The sequence below is a fragment of the Aythya marila genome, assembly GCF_965140915.1.
Source record: "Aythya marila genome assembly, chromosome: 1".
Lineage (NCBI taxonomy): Eukaryota > Metazoa > Chordata > Aves > Anseriformes > Anatidae > Aythya > Aythya marila.
In genome coordinates, this window is record NC_139042.1 from 121576698 (window position 1) to 121597206 (window position 20509).

The 20509-nt window shown below is 45.2% G+C and overlaps 1 protein-coding gene across 1 annotated transcript in view; it reads right to left on the minus strand.

Moving 5' to 3' along the window:
* Window positions 1-20509, minus strand: part of ARHGAP31 (Rho GTPase activating protein 31) — a 60065-nt gene that overhangs the window by 10328 nt on the left and 29228 nt on the right. Inside the window, exons 2-10 of the mRNA XM_082774402.1 lie at window positions 15833-15935; window positions 15183-15327; window positions 9783-9865; window positions 8961-9068; window positions 7058-7203; window positions 5519-5717; window positions 3642-3766; window positions 1312-1371; window positions 42-668 (exon numbers count right to left, since the gene is read on the minus strand). Coding sequence (XP_082630528.1) covers window positions 42-668; window positions 1312-1371; window positions 3642-3766; window positions 5519-5717; window positions 7058-7203; window positions 8961-9068; window positions 9783-9865; window positions 15183-15327; window positions 15833-15935 — 1596 coding nt within the window. The remainder of the gene's footprint in view (window positions 1-41; window positions 669-1311; window positions 1372-3641; window positions 3767-5518; window positions 5718-7057; window positions 7204-8960; window positions 9069-9782; window positions 9866-15182; window positions 15328-15832; window positions 15936-20509) is intronic.

Sequence of the window (20509 nt, forward strand, 5' to 3'; positions counted from 1 at the left end):
CCAACATGGGCTCCACACAGCTCTCCACAACACGCCTTTACCTCGGGCTGCTCCCATTGGCAGGAGAGGTCCCGGTGGCTTCTCCTTCTTCTCTGGGGCCAGCTCCATCCTCGTGTGGCTCCCCGCTTCCAGGGCCGAGGGGCTGGGGCTCTCGGGCACCAGGGCAGACAGCTCCTCCAGGCTGGAGAGGGAAGGCTTGTCCTTGGCAGGCACGCGGCACGGGGTGCTGTTGGCGCTGATGACTGCGGACACCCGGAGCGGGACAGAGACAGCGAAGGGCTCTGAGATGTTCAGGGCTTTCCTCTGGTGCCGTGGGGAGGCCTCCAAGGGGAAGAGGCTGCTGGGAAAGCCCGACTTGGTGGCTGTTTCGGAGGTGTAGAACATGCGGCTGCCTTTGGGGCAAGTCTGCTCGTTTTCGGCGTCCTCTGCTGCTCGGAAGACCTTCAGCTGCTCAGGGGGTGATTTTGCCTGTGGTGTCCGGCAAGGAGCTTTGTCTCCACTCAGCTCTGAGCTTCCTTTTGCCCCCATGGCAGATCCTTCCCGCTCCCACTCATTCTCCTTGCTAAGGTCGTATGAGCTGCCTGTGCCTCCAGTCCGCATTTTCATCACCGGGACGAAAAACCCTCCAGTAGTCACCGCCCGTTTGAATCTGCTCTTTTCATCCTCCCCTAGAGGAGGGAAGACACAAGGCAGTCAGTGGGAAGCAAAGCACTAGCAGCAGCCTTTCTCTGCAAGGAGCCCATGTTCATGCCTCCAGGAACGGCTCCTGCCCTTGGTGAACACCCACATTTCCTCAGAGGGATGGGGACTGTCACCCTGGGACTCCTTCAAACTGGGCAGGCAGGGCTGAATGGGATGCCCTCCACTGGAAATCATCCAGGACTTTTATTAGAGGCCACTCTCAATCCGAGGCAGCCAAGTCTAGGGCCAGCACACATTGCCCACAGAGATCATAGCTCAGGGCTTTCTTGGTTTGTTGCGAGTATTTTTAATTGCTTTATACTTTTTCTTGTAAAAGGGGACTTTGCACCCAGCAGAATAACCAAGAATGAAATCAAGGCAATCCCACTGCTAATAAAGATGCAGCTAGGCACAGTGATAATTCTCAGGTGCACGCACAAACAAAAAAGATGCAGTTCAAGGTTAAAAATGCATGCACAGAAGGGTGAGGGCACTTGTGAGCAGCTGTGGCATAAGCACATGAGGATATACAACATGGTGAGATAAGAAAAGACACAGACCACAGCATATATGCAAGCTTGGGGGAGAGCTGAGAGGGCAGAGGTGCAGCATAGGCAGTTGATGTCTCACCTTCCACTGGCAGGGAACACAGTGAGTCCATGCTCTTCGCAGGCCGAATGGTTGCTTTTTCTGTGGAAAATGAGTTTTAGAAACAGGCTTCAGATCCCGCAGCTTTGCAGGCTTCAGCCCATAAAGAACAAAGGCTGAATATAGACAGACATGCCAGACAGACATCAAAGTTATTTTCCGTTTCCGAGCGTTCCCCCTCTGCATCTACACCATGCTGCTTATTACCCACAACACTTGTCCCCACAGCTGGGGATCCACTAGTGCTAACAACAGCTTTGCACCTGCCAGACATGTGGAGAGCTATACTTAACCCAGCCAGTCAACACCATCTTCACTCTGTAGCAGTTTGACATCCCTGTCTTGTGCCATTGCCCTCCCCGATCATGCCAGGTTGTTGCTTGTGGGGACTTTTTAACTAAACTGGCATAAACGTCTTCCCACTTCTCATTCTTTAGAGTTGGGTTATTTCCATGTTACATTCCCAGATTCTTGCTTGTAAGAGCATGCCCAGCCTCCAGCAAGCACACCAGGAAATTTATGTGGTCAGTAAGCCACTTATTCCCTGATCATCCTCACTGGACTTACTTGTCCAAAAATGATCTGCCATTTGTCACCAAACACTCTACAGGTCTGTTCCTGAGAGGTTTTGGAAGCATGTGACTGTTACTGCTCTGAAAGGGGAGATGGAGGGGAAAGTAGCTGGCAAGAACAGCAAGTTAGTTTCTGGCAGCACCAAAAAGGATCCTGGGAGCTCTGGAAAACGTCTGGGAGCAAACTTTGCTGTTTACGATGGTGCACAAAGTAGGCAGAAAGTGAGCAGGCTTGTTGGACTTTATTTGTTTATATAATTGAGGCTTCTGGGACTTTCACATGAGCACGGGAGAAACTCCAGCTACCTTTCGCATTTATATGGAGTCCTGGCTACCTTTCACATTTATAGGGCATGATGTCTTGAGCACCAGCTCTGCACTCCCAGAGGAACAGAATTCAAGCTGCAGAGCTCACATTTTATGTGACTTGCAGACTTGTGTGCATGGACACAAACCGTGATAAAGCATGTGCTGAGTTTCAACAGCAAGTTCATCTGTTTCCCCACATTATGCTGTAAGCAGAGAGTACACAAAAATACAACATGGCAGCGCTAAAGCATTGCTTCTCCAAAGCACTGCTCTGATGCCTAAATCTCTGCATGGTTCTGCATTTTTATGTCCTGCTGGTGAAAATGTGCAACCTCCTGTCACTCAGTACTGTGCTTGGAACAAAGGCTCAGCCCTGACAATCACTGGGCTCCAAACATTCCCAGGAAACCCTGGGCTAGTACTATTTTGGGACAGAGTATTCCTTATCAAAGTGAGAAGGTGATCCCATGATCAAAATAGGATGGCGAGCTATTTTGAGGTCTGCCATGGACACTCTGTGTGAGGCCATCTGTACATGTAAAACACAGGGGGAAGGCAGGTGTCCAAAGAAAGTTGGATTCAGCATTTGGCTTCACACTTATCTTAGATCCAAAGACTGCCTCTCTTATACATGGTTGGCAGCATTCTATAATGTTGGCAACACTAACCATTTTAAGTCTTGCAATGTTTGGTAGCATTCCTTCAAACACCAACTCCTAGAATCATGAGGTTATCTTAAAAATTGCAAGTTCATCTTGTTTCGAATAAGCAAATCATGATTATTCTAAAGCTATCTCTATGATTTTTAGGTCTTGAGTCATCATTTCTGAACACTTGGAATTGGCACTCCTAGGTAATTTTCTAGGAAGCACAGAGCTTAAGATATTGCAGCTCAGGAGAATCTAGAATTTAGGATTACAGTCAGGAGGAAAGACATCTTCTCCCTTGTAAATGTTGAAAAAGTAATCACTTTCCTCAACATACTGAGAGCCAGGAGCCATAGGAACTCCTTGTTTTTCACAAAGACACTGAACACAGTTGGTTCTTTAACGTCCTTTGGTAGAAGGACAGCCGCTCACCCAGTGCTGTGAAAGGAATGTAAGGAGTTGGCTGGGTTGGAAGAGTGGACTAATCCAACCCAATATGCCACATAGCATTTCCAAGTCCCCAGGCTCGACAGCTGGGCAGTGGGAGCCTGTTTATCACATACCAAAATGGAATATTTGCTGTAGCTGCCTGGCATAACATCCTTAAGGGTGCTTCTTGCCATCACATGAAAATAAGATGTCCATGAAACCAGGAAAAACATGATTCCATTAAACTGTCTCAAGTCTAATGGCATTAGTGTCACATGGATACAGGTTGCTAATGCTATCAATGCTCCAGGAGAAATTCTGGAGAGAAATATATAACTGAAAAGTGTGTTCTTACCAGAGAGTTTCTGTGCCCTTACGAAGACACTCCCATTTCGACTCAATTTAGACTTTGATTCTGAGCCAGAACGGCCCAAGTTAAATATCGACTTCCATTTCTTGGACTTGGTAGATAACTTTCTCCTGGAACAACAAAAAAAAAAGAGCTCAGGAGATTAACAAAATTTACCTTTTTGTTTTCTTCAGAATCCCGTAAAAGCCTCTGAACTCTTCCCCCTGAACACTTCGCTTCTTTTCCTCTAACATCTCTTTTAATTTTAGTATATGCAAGGCATCACTACACGAACATCTCTCCCTTATCTGCAAGTGATTTATCTGTACTGCTGATTTAACTATGTCAAGGATGGAAAGACACCTGAGCCAACTCTCCACAGAGTTGGCTTTGGCATCACTCTACAGCAACTGTGATTGACTGAGTGATCAACCATGCCTGCCTCCAGAAAGGAGGCGTTTCTGGGGCTAGAACCATCTTGTAACACAGTAAAGAAATAATTGCCTTTTAGATAGGTTTTAATGACAGTATGCAAGATAAATTCCATAGAACTGATGGAATGTGAGCTATTGCCTGGTGCACAAAGCTATCCTTTAAAGTCCTCATGATTTATAGTTTTTATGAATTTGCAAAAATAAAAGGATCTGTTAATACAAATGGCTATTAGTGCTTCTCAGGTCAATCTGAATTGAATCATGAGTGTTGATCATATGCTAGTATAATGTAATAACTGAAAGGAGGAGGCTTAAGGGAATTAAATCAATTTCTTGTAAATGTCAGAGGAAGTGGGATGCCAGTTCCCTGTGTCTTTTCAGAAAGCCCGGCTTTAAACAGAAGGAAACTGCTGTTTTGGAAGCCAATTTTCTTCTATGAATGTTATTGCATGAAACTCTGTTTCAGTTCCTTTACATACCCATTCTGACTCCTCCTTCAATCTTCAAGAGCAAGACCATTTTACCACCCTGTCTCAGTCTCCAAAATGTGTTTCCTACCCATTCTCATAGTTCTGCTTTTCTTTCAGATCAGTGCTCAAAAGAGCACAAATCAGTCCTACCAAGAGGATTAACATCTTAGTGATAGGACTGTTCTCTTCAAGTGAGAAAGGAAAAGGAACTGTAGACAGGCAATACACTTTTTTGTTTTAAACTGGTTATCTTCTTGCCAGTATTCTATTAGACAGCTCATTTTTCCTTTAATATATCAAGTGTGAAGAAATACCTTTGCTACGGTGCTTTATGGGTCAGTAGATTAATGAGTCTCCTGCTGCAGAGGCTATAATCTCTCAGAACAAGGCAGTCAAGCAGACATATATTAGCAGATAGATAGACCAATAGATAAATAATTAGGCTGGGCACCAGTGCCAACAACTGCAGCAGTGTACGCTGAAATTGGACTCTTGTCAGCATAGGTGCCACTATGTAAATATCTCATAGTGCTGGAGAAATTTCGCCTTGCTGCTTGGCTGTGAGCACAGAGGAAGGTGGAGAAGGATGAAGCGGAGTAGGTCAGTACCACCAGGCGTGCTATGGGCAAGCTACCAGCAGGTGGAACTCGTAGGAGAGCAGTGTCTGGACCTGCTCCTTGCCCAGCCCTCGTTCAGCCAAGCCTTGAACTCACACAAGGTCGCAAAGACAATTAATTCCTCCTGCAGGGTGTTCTGCCCTAATGGAGGGACGAGGACTAGTGCAGCTATGAATCCAGCAACTGAAAAGATCCTCAGGAGCAGCTGTGCCTCTTGAGAAGAATATGCAATTTTCTCTCAATGGTGGCTGTAAATTCATGTGTGCAGGTGTGCGGCTTTCACACTAAGAGAAGTCTCAATCCTAATCATGCTGGGGAACCTGCTCCTTTTGCTCACACTTTACACTCCTCTTGGTACTTACTTGCTGTCAGGGAGGTCAACAACTGTGTGGAAGAGGGAGCCGGTTACAGGGACAATCTCAGGCAAGCTGTTCTCTCTCCTCTCCTTCCTAGCAGGGTGGGAGGCTGACAGGCTCCGTGCCTGTGCTTCTTCCAGGCTCACCAGCTTCATCGGCAGGGAGGCCGAGGGGAGTGACAGATTTCTCACAATTGGTGCGTTCTCTGAAAAGCAAGAAAGTACATTCCAGCCCCGGGGTGAGGAGAGATGAGAGCAAGAGCTTTGTGTCTTTATTTGACTGGAACAACTCCTGCGGAGGGGGAAAAGGAGCAGCACGTGCAGAGAGAGAGGCTTTTGTCAGATAAGCCTTCCATCTCCCCAGCAACCTTATCCATCTGAGTGCATTCCCAGCAGGGGCCACACTTGCCAGCCAAAGGCTGCTTTACACAGGCTTGCTGTCCCTGCTGTAGATGCGTTGGTGTTAAAGAGGCGTCCCTGAAAAACACCAGGATGCATACGTTCTCCTCCCTCCCCAGGTTTTGGAGCAGCTGAGTCCCCTGTCCAAGCCTAATTCTCCCTCTCACTTCCACATCTTTCTCCTTGTCTTGTTCTAGGAAGGGGGACCGCTCTAAAAACCTCCATTACTGTACCTTCCCTTCAGGGCTACAGGGAGTACCTGCAGTACATACAAAAGGCTTGGAATTTGCTAATTGATGTGTTTCTGTACTGCTGGTGACAGTAAGGACACAGTTCCTCACTCCCTGCCGTCTGCTGGGGCAGAAACATGGGCATAGAAATGGCACCCACACCAGCACAGCAGTTCAAGGAGGGCACCATGCGGGAACCGCAGGCTCCAGGGATAGCCAGCAAGGAAAAGTGGATGGGATGAGTTGACACAGGGCAGGAGAGCAGAAGCATGGTTACTCCATCACTTCTGCAGGTGCCTTCCCAGTGTGTATAATGTGTGTAACAGGAAGACACATACTGCTGAAATGATGTGAGATCACTGCGGTTCCAAGCCCTCTCACTTCTCTGCCTTATAAGAATTTTGACAGCAAATCTGTCACTCAATAAAAAAAATCAGCATCTCCCAAATCTGCTGATGTCACAGTAAAAATAAATCAATCATTTCCCATAGAACAACAGAGAAATTTGTAAAACACAAGCATAACTTTTATCTTGGGAGTGTGGTCTCCAAGTTGGATGGATACAACAGCTGACAGAACTGAGAGAGTGACTGAAGCGCTTAGAGAGAAAACTTAGGCCCAAACTGAGAAGCTAGTTGGGTGGTCTTCCTTCTGAAGAAGGGGTTAAGCTAGGTGAGATCATGTGAACAATGAGCCTCGGGGCTATCTAGGAGCACACTGGAGGAGGCTAGTACCCAGAGATGTTGGAGATGAGGATGGGGAGGACTAGGGTAGCGAAGGATTGGGATCAAGATGTATTTAGGGGAGTGTGAGAGCTTTCTAAGTGTTGATGCTTTTGAAATATCGGTGGAAGGGGATACAGTTAGAGCTGTAGTACAGGGCAAGTGACAAATAGGGTGTCTTGGGGAGGTTGTTACCGATGTTCTCTGCAGAGCTGGCTTTTCTGTTTTTGCTGAAGATCTGATCCACGTGATTCAGGATGAACTCTATCACCAACTGCTGGACTCGCACCTCCAGGAAAGCTGCATCCCCGTTGCAGCCAACAGCCTCTATCTCCTTTGACCTGCACCAGGAAAGAGGTTTACTAGTAGCCAGAATTATTGTCACATGAGGCCTTTGGGAATGAGAAACTGGCTTTTTTCCTGCAAGACTTGGAACAGGGATGTTTTGGCCTCCCTTGCTGCATCTCTTGCTTTCCTTCGATCACCAAGCCCTCACCTTCTCTCTGTCTTTTCACTCTTTTAAAAATCTGTTTCCATTTTCTCTCTCACCTTTGTTATTTCTTTCCTGCCTGTGTTATTTTCCCTCCTTCCCTTTTACATTCTTTAGCAGTAGATAAAACTGACTCTCAAACTGCTCTCTTTTCTTCATCTTTGGTCCTCCTTTATCTCTTTCAAAGTTGGGCCTGAAAGGCAACACACGAGCCTTCAAGCACTGCTTCCAGATCCCTATGCAATGCTTCAATCATCTCTCCAAGGAGAGTTTGAATGAAATCCCTCAGAAACCTGCTCGTGTTCTCCCCATGCCAGATTTGCCAATGTTCTGCTGTGTGTCCCAGTAGGCTCTTCACTGCCCCCTGCACTCTCACATTCTCACTCTTGCTCTCAGCAAAGAAACATTCCTTATCTTGACATGCCAAAGTGTTGCTGAAGAAATTATCTCTGGGCAATGGATCCTTTGTAAAGTTAATGACTGGTGTGTTAGATAATAGCTTGGGGCATTGCCAAGAGGATAACCATGTAAGGAGACTGCAATTGCATTGCTTGCTCCTTTCTTATCCTCCCTGGGACTTGCACTTACAATAGATTGCAAGAGGAAACAGACTTCAGTTTTTTTTGACAAGGACAGATGCTGGCATGAAAACGTCTCAGTAGTAAAGGCCCACTTTGTGATGTTCAGTAGAGTAAACATCTGAATCATTTTCAGAACCTGTTCTGCCTTTGTTGTGATTTGCCTTTAGCTCTCTTGCCAATGTCCCTCCGGCCTGCCCTGCAGCCTCCTCTCAGCCCCCCCAGCTCCTGGCTCCCTACACCAGCTTTGTCAATGTCCCTCTCCTGCCCAGCAGGCCTTATCTGGACTGCCCCTGCATAGCTCAATCCTCTCAACACACAGGTATGGGATAGGTGGAGAAGGCGACTTCACCAAAATAAAAAACATTTCAATATAAAATTTTCAGACAAAATGTTTTCTTGTTCTGCCTGGCTCTACAACATATCAGACAAACTTCTGCCTGCACCTTATCTGGGCCTCTTCCCAGACAAGTGACCAGCAAATCAACCAAAATCTACCTGGTGGTCTTGTGATCTGACACTAGCTGCCATCCTAAGTCCATCGAGCTCATTTCACTTATGGTGTAGCAGACCCGGATACAAGACAGGCCTGTGATATTATTACCCTGTTTTCTTCCCTTCCAAGCCCTGCCGTCTCTCACCGCATCGCTGCAGAAGCACTGGCACTGTCAGAAATGTCATTTCCGTTCCACAGTGATGAGCTAACTCGTCATTTTTAAATCAATGTGCTCAACTTACAAATAACAGCTTTATTTTTGAAGAAAAAAAAAAAAAAAAAAAAAAAAGAAGAAGAAGAAGAAGCAGCAAAACCACAAGTTTCCTTGGATGCTGGCAGTAAAACCTCAAATTATTCAACCTGGAAGAATTTTTTCTCATTTTAAAAGCTGCTTGCTCTGCTCTAGCACTCCCTTTAGTTGTTCTGTTTTTTCCTGCCTATGTTTTTCCCTCAGTGGATGTGTCTCTAGGCTCAGGTGCTGATGCTCTCCGTGGAGCTCAACATGGTGCTTGGGCTGGGAGGACTCTACTGTACCTGAGGAGATTGGGAGCCCACACCAAGGCCAGGTTTCTCGTGTGCATGTTGGTCATGTTGCTGAAGGAGGCCAGGTGAGTCAGGTGCTTGATCAGGTATTCCAGCGTTCTGCAGTGGTTTCACAGGAATAGAGAGAAAATCGTCAGGTCCCTCATCGTGCACATGGTTATGTCTCCCCTGAGGGCTGCTCCTTGCAGCCTGAAGTGTGAGACCCACCGGTGGGCTCTCCCTTCCACTCGGGTGACCAATGCTTGTCTACAGGGACAGCAGGTCTCAGGCTCAGCCTGGAGCTCAGAGTTGTCCCCTCCTCAAGGAGGGCAGTGTCAGCACAACAGGTCCCATCAAATTGAGGATTTACAGAGCCAGGATTTTGATGGGATGGCAGTGAATCCCTGAACATCTTTGCTCTGGGATGGCCAAGGATGGGACACAAACAAATCAATCCTTAGCATGATGGGTGCAAAGGAGATGGCAGCTGGGTAGGAGAAAGGGTTGGACCCTGCAAAGTCCAAGAGCTTAGCTCGTGCTTAAGTGCCTCCAGCAGATAATCTGCTTCTCACCACACCCAGTACACTGGCTAAGGGTGCCATGGTGGTCATACCCAGGGAGGAGGAGGATAGACCGAGGCAGGGAGAGCCTGTTTAATGATGGCTTGTTCAATGACATTTACATGCCAGATAAATTGTTGCCAGATTTGGAAACAGTGAGTCAGCTTTGGGGAATTAATTTCTGGAAATGAACTCTATTGCTGTTTCAAGCAACGTTGCCTGATGGTGACAGCCACCACCCCGTTCCTCAGAGCCTTGATGGACACATTCTCACCTGTAATGTGATGGTGGGAGCTCCTGGATGACATTTTGTATTCGTGCCAACTGCTCGTCCTCAGGGAAGTGTGATACTGCTTCCTGTGGAGATAGAAGGAAACAGTCCACCCTGGCGACAGACTTAGGGGAAAAGGAAGAGGGATAAGGAAGGTCACATGAGACAGCCTGTCTCTGAGGGAATGCTCTCTTGTTACCTTGCAGAGATATTGGTAGGAGAAGTTGATTTGTGTTCCCAGCACACCAGAGATTTGCTGTGCTGTTATTTCATGTATTGGTACATCTTCCCCACACCTTGAGACAGGGTGGTTAATGTTTTGAGGGGAGGGAGGGTTGAAAACTGAAAGCTTCAATTAGGAATTATGTTTTTTGTGTGTGTGTGTGTGTTTTTCCTTCATTTAACAAGGATAGTGATGAGTAAATTAGAAATAGAGAGGAAAGAGAGAAGTGAAAACATTGAAAAATTAAAAAGATGAATGAATGAAAATGTCCCTTCCCCAAAACTGTGTTAAAATAAAACAGGTCTTTCAAGCCCAGTGTAATAAAAAAGGGTTGGATGTGCATACTTTACATTCATTAAAATAAGCCATATGTGTCTGTCATATAAAGATAACTAGAAGTAGTCTGTGTGAGTTTGCCTCTTTTATGGTGGGAGAAGCCTTAAAAAATCACTGTCCTGGTAGGTTAATAAGTTCCTATACTCAAGGTTAGACAAGGTTAGACAGAACCGAGGTTATACATCTTGGTCTTGATCAAGTGCCTCTGGAGCAAAAGCTTAAAAAGCCATGATAAGCTTTTGTCTGCATTCCTAGGAGTTTACTGCATTGGTATCCATCTGTTCAGCTATTCCCTTTCAGTTTTTGTGCTGGGGGAGGGCAAACCACCAGCGACTTCAAACAATGCATGACTGTCTGGGAACCTCCTGCCTACCCTGCTGCCACTGGAGTTTGGAGTGAGTTCAAAGAAAGATGCTGGGACCCACGCTGCCAGCAGCAGCTTTGCCTACAGACAGACGTCAGCACTGCTAGGAAAGGAGAGGAAGGAAATAACCCGTCCCAAACCACCCGCCGCTTAAACACCATCAACCTGAAATTACGAGTTACAACAACAGAAGCATCTTCTTGTCCTTGCAGTCCCTATGACATCCCCACTAACGATGCTGTCGTCTCTGTTGAGGTCCCTGCCCTTTTCCCTGCAGACCATTTCTCATGTACAACCAACAGTAAGCCAAATCTAGCTAGCTTCAAGGTCAGAGATGAATACGAATATATTTTATTCCCTAAGACTGGGAATTAAGATCTATGCCCTCGAGCTTGAACTTACTCATTGGTGTCACAGCAAAGAAAAATGAGTGAGCTCACTAGTTGGGTATATGTGAGATGTGGATGCATTTCTTTTGCCCAAATTAAAGGTAGGTTAACGTCTTATACTACATTTTACCATAAATACAGCAGTGGGCCAACTGCTTATCCTTGTCACAAGCCCACACTCATACAAATGCCCAAACATTGCCATCTCCAGAGGCCAGGAATCCAGCCTTGCAGTGCCACAGATGGGGGCCACGTCACAACACTGCCAACAGCAGTACAAATCCTCCATGACCTGCATTGCCCTCACAGGCAGCTGCACATGTGCATGAATCAGGTCTCTGCCAAGGAGAGCAATCCACAGCAGCAGTGTGCCAGGCCGCCTGTTGCAAAACACCTGAATTGCAAATGACAAGCCCTTGTGAATTGAAAAGAGCTGGCTGTATGCTTCATTTCCAACTATAAGCAGGAAACAAGATTGTTCTGAGATTTGAGAAAGTGATGCTAACTTTCCCCTTGTTTTCATTGTTATTAGGCTGACACAATGCCTTGGTGAGGAGGAAGGACCAAGCAGAGGACCCCTTCTGAGGTATGTGACTCATCAGGAGGTTTAGGGGCAGCTCTTTCACTGCAACAAATAGGAATATTAAAACGTTTGAAATCAATCCTTTAAAAACAAACAAACAAACAAACAAACAAACAAAAAACACTATTACATTCAGCCTAGAAATCCTAAAAACAAGAATTCTCACCGTCTTCATACAAGGTTTCCAGTTCAATGGCCTTACCCAAAGATGAAGAAAGAGAAGAATGCAAATTTTAATTAGTGCATCTAAAACATTATATTTCAACTGGATTGTACACAGAATTTTCTCTCCTGATTTGTGCTGATTTTTATTCCTACATTTAACTTCCAGTTCTCAAAGACCTAATGCTTAGACAGCAAGTGAATACCAGACTTTCTGAGGTCGTGACCCATTCAAACCTCCACACCACATTTCTGACCCACACATGTTGTGCTTTTGAAATCTGAGGACCTTTCCAACTTCAGAATTAGAACAGCAAAATACAGAATCCAAGGAAGAACCAGTAACTCCATTTATTATATGTCCGCTAATTACAGCATGAATTCCAGTTGTTTATATTTTCATCTCACAAACAGGAAAAGAGCGCTCTGAGGATGGTAGAAGGTAGGTATCTAAAACAATTTAAAATCATTTAAAATCAAATTTATTTTTTTTTTGTAACTCTGATAGTGATTCCAGGAGTGCACAATTCACAAAAGCCTCAAATAACACCTGGAACTGAGACCAGAGAGAGAAGGTAGGCTTGGCCTCCTACAGCTGACTTGTCCTGAAGGACCATCCACCCCTATGCCCAGGATGGAAGGAGCCAAGTAGAGTCAATTTACCTATTCCATAAAACAAGCAGCCAGCACCAGAATACTGGACGGAAAACTGGGGAGCTTGAGAGGACACCATGCTGCAAAGGTTGACGGCCTATGAGGTCGTGACTGGGATGTTACAACCATGAATGATGACCAAAAGGCCGATCCCTCTCTAGTCATTAAGAATTTGACTTTCCTTAGCCACAAATGTCTGAATCACTCCGGTGACTCAATGTGGAGCCTATCCCATCTCAGAAGCAACTCCGAGTGAGTCAGTCTGGGATTAGCATGCATCCTTTACTCCTACTAGCGCTCTTCTGCTCAGGCACAGCTGCCACCATTCCCTGCTCAGACACCCCACGCACACGCACGCTCCTATAGCGCTTTTTCTGCTCCTTGGGGATTTGGTCTTTTTTATTTCTTTCCTCCCTGTATCTGACTGTGTTTCCTGTCAGCTGGGTTACCCATTATAAATCTCCACTGAGCAGAATTATGTGAATAATGGATTTTGTGGCAGAGCAAACTAAGAAGACGGAGTTTAAAAAAAAAAATCCCTTTTAGGTCGATCTAAAGTGATAACATTTGGGGGAGCTGGCACAAGATTTTTAAAAACAATTGTTCAAGGTCGACCAAGGATCACATTTCAACCAAAAGTGAAAGAAAAACTCATTTAAATTTGGGGCTATTTAACCCTTTTCTGAAAGATGTTTTATTTAAGAGCTGGATGTGTTGATTTAAAGTTGAAACATTTCCTTTAGAAAGTATTTGTAAAAGAAACATTTGGATAGTTACAGAAGTGTTTTCCCTTTTGTTTTTGAATAAAACTATTTACCAAATGTATCTGACCAAAATCTGCAAGTCATCATCTCAAAACTGCACTTTTCAGCAAACATTCTTTCCTAAAAAAGTTTCCATCTAAATCTTCATGTTTCCTTTATAGCATTTTTCTTTCATAAATCAGTAATGATAGCCAGAAAGACACCAGCCAAATATCTGCAACAAGAATGAGGCTCATCAGTTACTATGAATGGTTCAATTATACCCTGTATTTTCAAGGTCCTATTCACCCTGACTGTCTCCATTTTGGAGATCCTATCCTATATCCTAAGGATCCCTGTATCTTGAGGGTATAGGAAAATTTTTCACATCTGCTCAGAGTTGTGACTGAGGTTTTGACTATCCACCACCTCAAACCACAGCACAGTCTTACTTAAAAATTATCATGGGAATAGCAAGACACTTAGCACTGTTGTGTATCTGTCAGGCAGCATAGCAAGGCTAGCAAGTTGTTGTTCCCCAGCTCAGTTATAGTCCCAAGCAGCTACTTGACTTCTTATAGCAAGTTGCTCTTTGACTGGTCTCCTTTGGCTCTGCCCTACAGTAAGACCCCTTGCACAATGCGTCTTTGGATAATGTCTTCTTGTGTGGACCCAACACGTTTTTCTCAGTGCCTCCTGAGCCACAGTAGTGCTGTTTGGAAATTCTTGACTCAGGGTAGAGGTGATGCAGATAGCAGCACCTGAAGCTCAGCTTGCTTGCCACTTCCAGTCTCATCTGGACATGATTTTGCAAAATTTCCCTGCCACATCCAACATTTTTTGGCAATGTCTGTCCTCTCCACCCTCCAGCAAATGAGAAAGAGTAGGATGATAGAAATTCTTAACAAAGGATGGATGTTTCTAACACTGATAAAATAATCTTCACCATCCCCCCACCCCTGTTGTTTGAAGAAGATAGTGAATGCTTTTAAACTTAAAATTCGCACCTCAAGCATGGACAATTTCAGCCTAAATGACTAGACTTAAATTTGTTAGTGTCATAGACAGCTAAAAGTGGATTTAGAAGGGTAAGAAACAGGCAGCCTTTACGACAAGTATAGCTTGCGCTGCCACCTTTTAATGAAATATTATCTGTCACCAATATTAGCCAACTCTCTTAAAAATTCAGGCTTCACAGTCATATTTTCCAGCTCCCTGCCATCTTCTCTTACTGTATCCATGTATAATCTATGGTTGTTTTGCAGAATCAATTTACTACTCTCTGAATTACAATCCATTTAAACAAGGTTGGAGATTTCTGCTTGGCCAGCTGCCACTTTCCTCTGCTGTTTGTATTTATGGTATGATCATGACAGACCTGATATGTCATAGCTGGCATAACCTGTGTCATCATTTGCTCTCTGACAAACTGTGTGAAAATGCTACAGATGAAAAAAAAAAAAAAAAAAAAAAAAAAAGTCGATACTTTACACATGGGTTGAGCAATCCATTTGTTCAGGTGTCAAGGACTGTGGAAGGAACAGAGAAGAGGAAACCACTCCCTTGTGATTATGATCAGAGGCCCCAGATGACCCCAAAGGCTCTCAGTGATGGACAGTAATGAGGAAAACAAAGAGAATTAGCCATTCTGGAAGGAGGTGCACAGTGGGGAGAAAGAGTAACACCAGGGAAGCAGTGCAGTGAATAAAATGAGCAAAGGAAAGGAAATAACAGAGAAAACAAGAGAAACAAACATGAAAGGGGGGAAAGAAACAAGGACAGGGAAAGACAGCCAGTGCAAGATGAGAAGGGACAAGCACTGGGAAGTGTTTATACAGATATATGCACCAGAAGCCAGGACACCAGACTGAAACCCAAACAGCTGTCATGGGGGAACCTGTGACATGTCCATGCTTCTGGTTAGGAATGAGGGCAGCAAGAGGGCTCACCGTGAATTTCTTGTAGAGCTCATATGTGAGGAGAGGGTTGGGCAGCTCCCTGAAGTACAGCTTGCAGAGAGATCCCACGCAGTGGATGTCCTGGAGGTAAACTTCCCTTGTCAGGTCCGGGCATTGGTCAGAAACAAACTCTTGTCTGAAACAACACAGAGACACAGCAACCTAGATGAATAAGAGCTGTAGCACCCCTAAACTCCACTCTGCATACTCTTTTACAGCTGGAGGACAAAACAAACTGGAAGGCAGACAGGACTGTGTTATCTGCAGCCTGGCCCAGCCTGACTCCTGGGACCAGGCCTTGAGGTTTCAGCTAGGCTCTGGCTGCCCCAGCACAGTCCCACGAGGGGCCCCCAAACTGATATAAAGAGATCTCTTTGTCTTGAAATTAGAAAGAACAACTCAGTATTTGTGCTGAGACCCTCCAGGCTCTTCCCATTAATAGACACAGAGGGAGACTTTTTTCCTTGTCATGGCCTAATCCCCAAACCACTGTATTTTCCTGCTACCAGCTTCAGAGACAGTTCCCATTCTGCATCAGTGCAGAGCTCCGTTGGCCCTGATATGTACTTGAGGGACTAACAGCTCGAAGATGCTGAGCAACGCCATCAAATCCCTCTGGTGCTCAGACTGGTTGCCCTTACCTCAGCTTTTGGATGTTGGACGTCACTCCTGAGAGGCGATATATCCCATCCACAATGCCATGAGTCTCAATGAACTCCGCACAGCTCTTCAGCACATAGGGGACTAGGAAAGAAAGGCAAGACACCCGGTGAATACACACCAAGAGCTTCCAGAAGTCACCACAGAGGACACAGTTTCATAAAACAGTAGTGGAGGCTCTCTGCAGGCACAGGGAAGGGTCCAGTAACAGAAGAAATACAGAGCAAACAAAAAAAATAACCCCCACAAAGTAGCCGTAGATAATTTGCAGAGTAAGGATATGCAGTGGTTCTGCCACGCCATGCTCATTGCCATGTGACAATTACTGAGCCTGAAGTCACAGAAGTACTGTGGGAAGAAAGGTAGGGTTTCTCTTTTTTCTTTTTCTTTTTTTTTTTTCTTTTCTTTTTTTCCTTTCCAGAAAAAGAGGCGTTTTCACTCTAATTGAAAGCATGAGGTAAAGCATGTGGTCCCAAGAACCTCCCCCCTCCCCAGGATAGAGCTCCAGCCTCGCTGAATCTAGCCAAAAGGTCTGATTGGCTTGGATAAAACTCAGAGAAGCATTCACACTTCCATATAAGCCTACATACCCACAGTTTAGTGCTCATAAACTCCCACAGAGGGGGTATAAAGTTCAAATATTGACTAGATCTGCACACTGGCAAAATCTGACATTGGCTTCAAAAGAACTCCATCAACGTAACCAGCCAAGGACTTAATCAGCCTTAAAGCTGAGAGGAGCCTGAGGCAGAGCATTTACATCCAGACCTGGACCCAAAGCTTGTGTTTATTTTTTTCCATTATATAGGTAGAGGAAACCCTCATCCCCTTGGTCAGACCAAGCCTCTCTGTCCCCAGTACTATAACAACCCCAGCTATAACAATAACAGTAAGAGAGTCCTTCCTTATTAGGTGCTAGAAACTACTGTGTATTTAATGCAATGCTTCACACAGCCATAAGCACAGAAGCCAGTAAATGCAGAAGCTGAAGTTCCCCCTGTAATGCTGACTCTGCTGCACTACACATTCGGAAAGCTGTGCGGAAGAAAACAGGCTAAGCCACACATTTTACTGGAAAGCCAGGCATAGCAATTACTGCATCTCTGTGACACCACAGAGATAATGCCTCTGGCTGGACCTTCCCTGAGTTTTTCTGCCTGAGTTCAGGGCCATAATAACATATTAACACATGCTTCATCACACAGGATCCAAAGACATCACCCCAAGGATGGCCTGAAAAACAGAGCTGGTACATTTTTGTTTTTCTCCTAGGTGCCACTGAGGCCAGAGCCAGCTCATGGTTTCTCAGAAGCGTGGGCTTGCTCCTACCACACAGACCAGGGCCCTGGCTCTGGTGAGGAGGGCTCCTAGGCTGGTGCCTACATCAATGATACACTCTTCCTGAGCACAAAGAGCCAGGGAAGTGCTGCCCTTCTGCCTCTCAGCTGGCACCAGGAGAGGTAAAGAGGTCCTTTTCATGCATCCCTTCTCTTCTCAGCATGGCCAACCCAAATGGAGGGGTAGTGGCAGTGATTTCTTGGAAACCTGAATGACCCAAACAGGCTAATTCTCTTTGAAAGAGGCCAAAGGAGCCTCCTCAGAACAACAGAGAAAATTGTCTTTTTTTTTTGTCCTTTTTTTTTTGTGTCCTTTTTTTTTTTTTTTTTTTTTTAATCAAGAACTCATAATGCAGGTAAAATAGCCATGCTGGATCATGCTTGAAGTCCTTACGCTGATTTTTAAGACCTTCAGGTTGCTGGGCTAGGACTAAATACCAGCTGAACCTCTTGCCCTAGCCTACCACAACAACGTTCATGGGAAACCAGTGAAGACTCCGTGGTAAAAGATTTCTCCATAGCAGTCATGGACTTTCTCACATCAGTGCCTTCCAGAAGGAACATGGGAAGCATTCTTTTCAGTGCCTACAGCACCGACTTCCTAAGAGGACTGGGTGAGGTGGAAGGATACAGAGCAAAATAAAAGTACAACATTTCCTAAATATCCTGCCCAAGTGACGCATCAAGAAAGAGGACCTTCCTTTCTCCAAGTAAGACTTGGCTATCTGTAACCACAGCAGAAAACTCAGATCATATGATGATGAGCATGCTAGAAATAAAGACACGGAAAGAAAATAACTTCAGGCCTCTTCTTCATTTTTGTCTGGTTAGACTGTACTGTCTTTGAGGCAGAAACTATGGGTACATGGCATATTAAGATTGTCTTATTGGTTGGGGTCTAGGAATAAATATGAAATAAGCAGCAAAAATGAAACCAAGGCAGATCCATCATCACTTCAGACCCACAGGGGTGGGAAAGTGAGTGAAGTCCATGCCATCTAGAAAAAGAAGAATGAATTGAACACAAAACCTATCTGAGCAGGAAATCCACTTGCCAAAGCCTGTTAGAAAACTGAACAGCCTTTCATATAGACAAACTGCTTGTGATGGTGTCTAGCTGCCACACGAAGGTAGTCTGTACCAACAGTGACCTTTGTTAGACACTTTTTAAGACCTCACTGTTAAGAACAAGGACACCAAATAAAAATGCATACATTGAGGTTTGTTGTGACTAATTTGACCTCTTGCAAGGAAGACCTATTAAATCACACTTTTTTTTTTTTCTGTTTATTTTGTTTTGTTTTGCTGAGGTTTAAATTTCCTTGGGATAAATTAGGTCAAGAGGCCTCAGGCACGTAAGCAAACCTCTTCTGCATAGACTGGAGAAGGCTAACTCCATCTGTTAAGGACAGAAAGCAAAAAAAAAAAATAAGGGGGGCCTGAGGGGAATAATCTGCAGCAAACATAAAAAAAAATCAACTAATTTGTAAAAGTGGGTGAAGACTGCACAGTAGAGACAACCTTATAGACTGCAGATGGACAATATGCACCAAGCTCTGCCAATATCTCTTACACCAGCCCCGCAATCTTAACTGCTTTTCCAGCCCTGGGCTTCTCACATATTTCTGCCAGTGCCCTTCACTCATCATGTACATAACTTCCTGCCATACCAGGTCTTTGACTCTAACGAAGAGAAACAGCTAGTCATGCCAAAATGTGTGGCGGTTTTGTGATGTCAATAAAATCCCACATAGGGCACATTTCACTTGCAACCAAAAATTACAGACTTTGACCTCAGATCCCTGGAGGTGAAAGGACTGCATCGGCTTCCTGCAAAGCAAGCCCCTAAATGCAGCACTTGTATGAAACCAGAGCACAATAAGTGTTTTCTTTGAGCAGAACCTGCAGCTCTGAAATTCCTGAGCAGCTCTGATCTCCTACAAAGCTGGGTCTTTAGGGCACTTGGGGGAGGTGAGGTTAGAGAGGCAGTGAGTGGCTCCCTCCCACTTCCAGCCATCTCTGAGGTGGCTGGGCTGTTTGGGGTATGGCTACTGATGTGCACAAACAAAATCACAGGCTGTGATCAACCTTGGATGCAGGGAGATGCAGCCTGAGACTCTATTTGCTTTACAAGAAACACATAAATCAGAGACGTGGGTGTCTCCTGAAGGAAGATTAGATGGGGATGAGGATTTGTAGTGAGGGCTGTGCGTGCATGTAGACACAGAAGATTGGGGGGGGGGGGGGGTCCAATCTTGACACTTCTATAATTAAAACTATGCTGGAGGCTTAGAAGTTGGAAGAGGCAGCTGGTGTCACACAGACCCTGCTTGTTCTGCCAGACAGCCAAACTGTCCTCATTTAAAACTACAATAGAAACCAGATGGAAGAGGAGAGGAGAGTGTGGAGCGAGGCATCAGTCAGAAGGGAAATTGAGTTATAAACATACTGCGCACAAAAAAACAATACTTCTCTTCCCCTAGACAAAAATAAACCAGAAGGGCAGCCACAGTAACTCATTCCACTCTCACTGGATATCACCTCCGAGCTCAGCATACGCAGACCCTCACCTTCACCAGGGTCTTTTCCACGAACACAGCTCATGCCAACACCATTGGGTCTCTCCCATCCTGCCCCTTCCAAGCCATGGTGCAGCATCCACCAAACTGCCCATCAGCAGGCAAAGATCTCACTGTTTGTCAGCCTGACCAAGGCTTTGTCTGGCACAGGGCTGAGCATTTTGGATCCAAACCAGCAAGACCTTTAAGGGTGTAGGTAACTAAATCACTCAGCAGCCCTAAGAGGAAGGGTCACTAGGAGGGAGGGAGTTAGGCCATTTAGCAAACAAAGCCAGCATAGAGCAAGGAAGACATTAATCCAGCAGGAGCTGCAAGCAACCACCTGTGGTCTACAGTGGAGCCTTCTAGAAGAAACTCTGGGTCTCTATGGACTACAGAAGGATGCTAGGGAGGAGGCTGCTAAGTTAGCCACCCAAACTAGTCGGCATGAACACCATTCAGCAAGGCTGTGCTTAAAGTTAGCTAGCCTGGACTGGGTCATCTTGCCCAGAGCACACTGTACCAAACTGGCCTGAATAGTGGCAGGCTTCATTTTTTCCTTTATCCTTTTGCTGATTTCTCAGAAGACTATTTCCAAGGGCAAAAGTCAGTGACAGAGCTACTCAGATCCTCTTTAGAGCTTGCTTTAAGCTAGATGGAGGTGGTTTCACATCCTTTTTCATTTTATTTTAATTTTAGTTCAAGTAACTGGAGGGATAAATGTAGACATTTTATTTCACATGAAACATCAACCATTTGACTT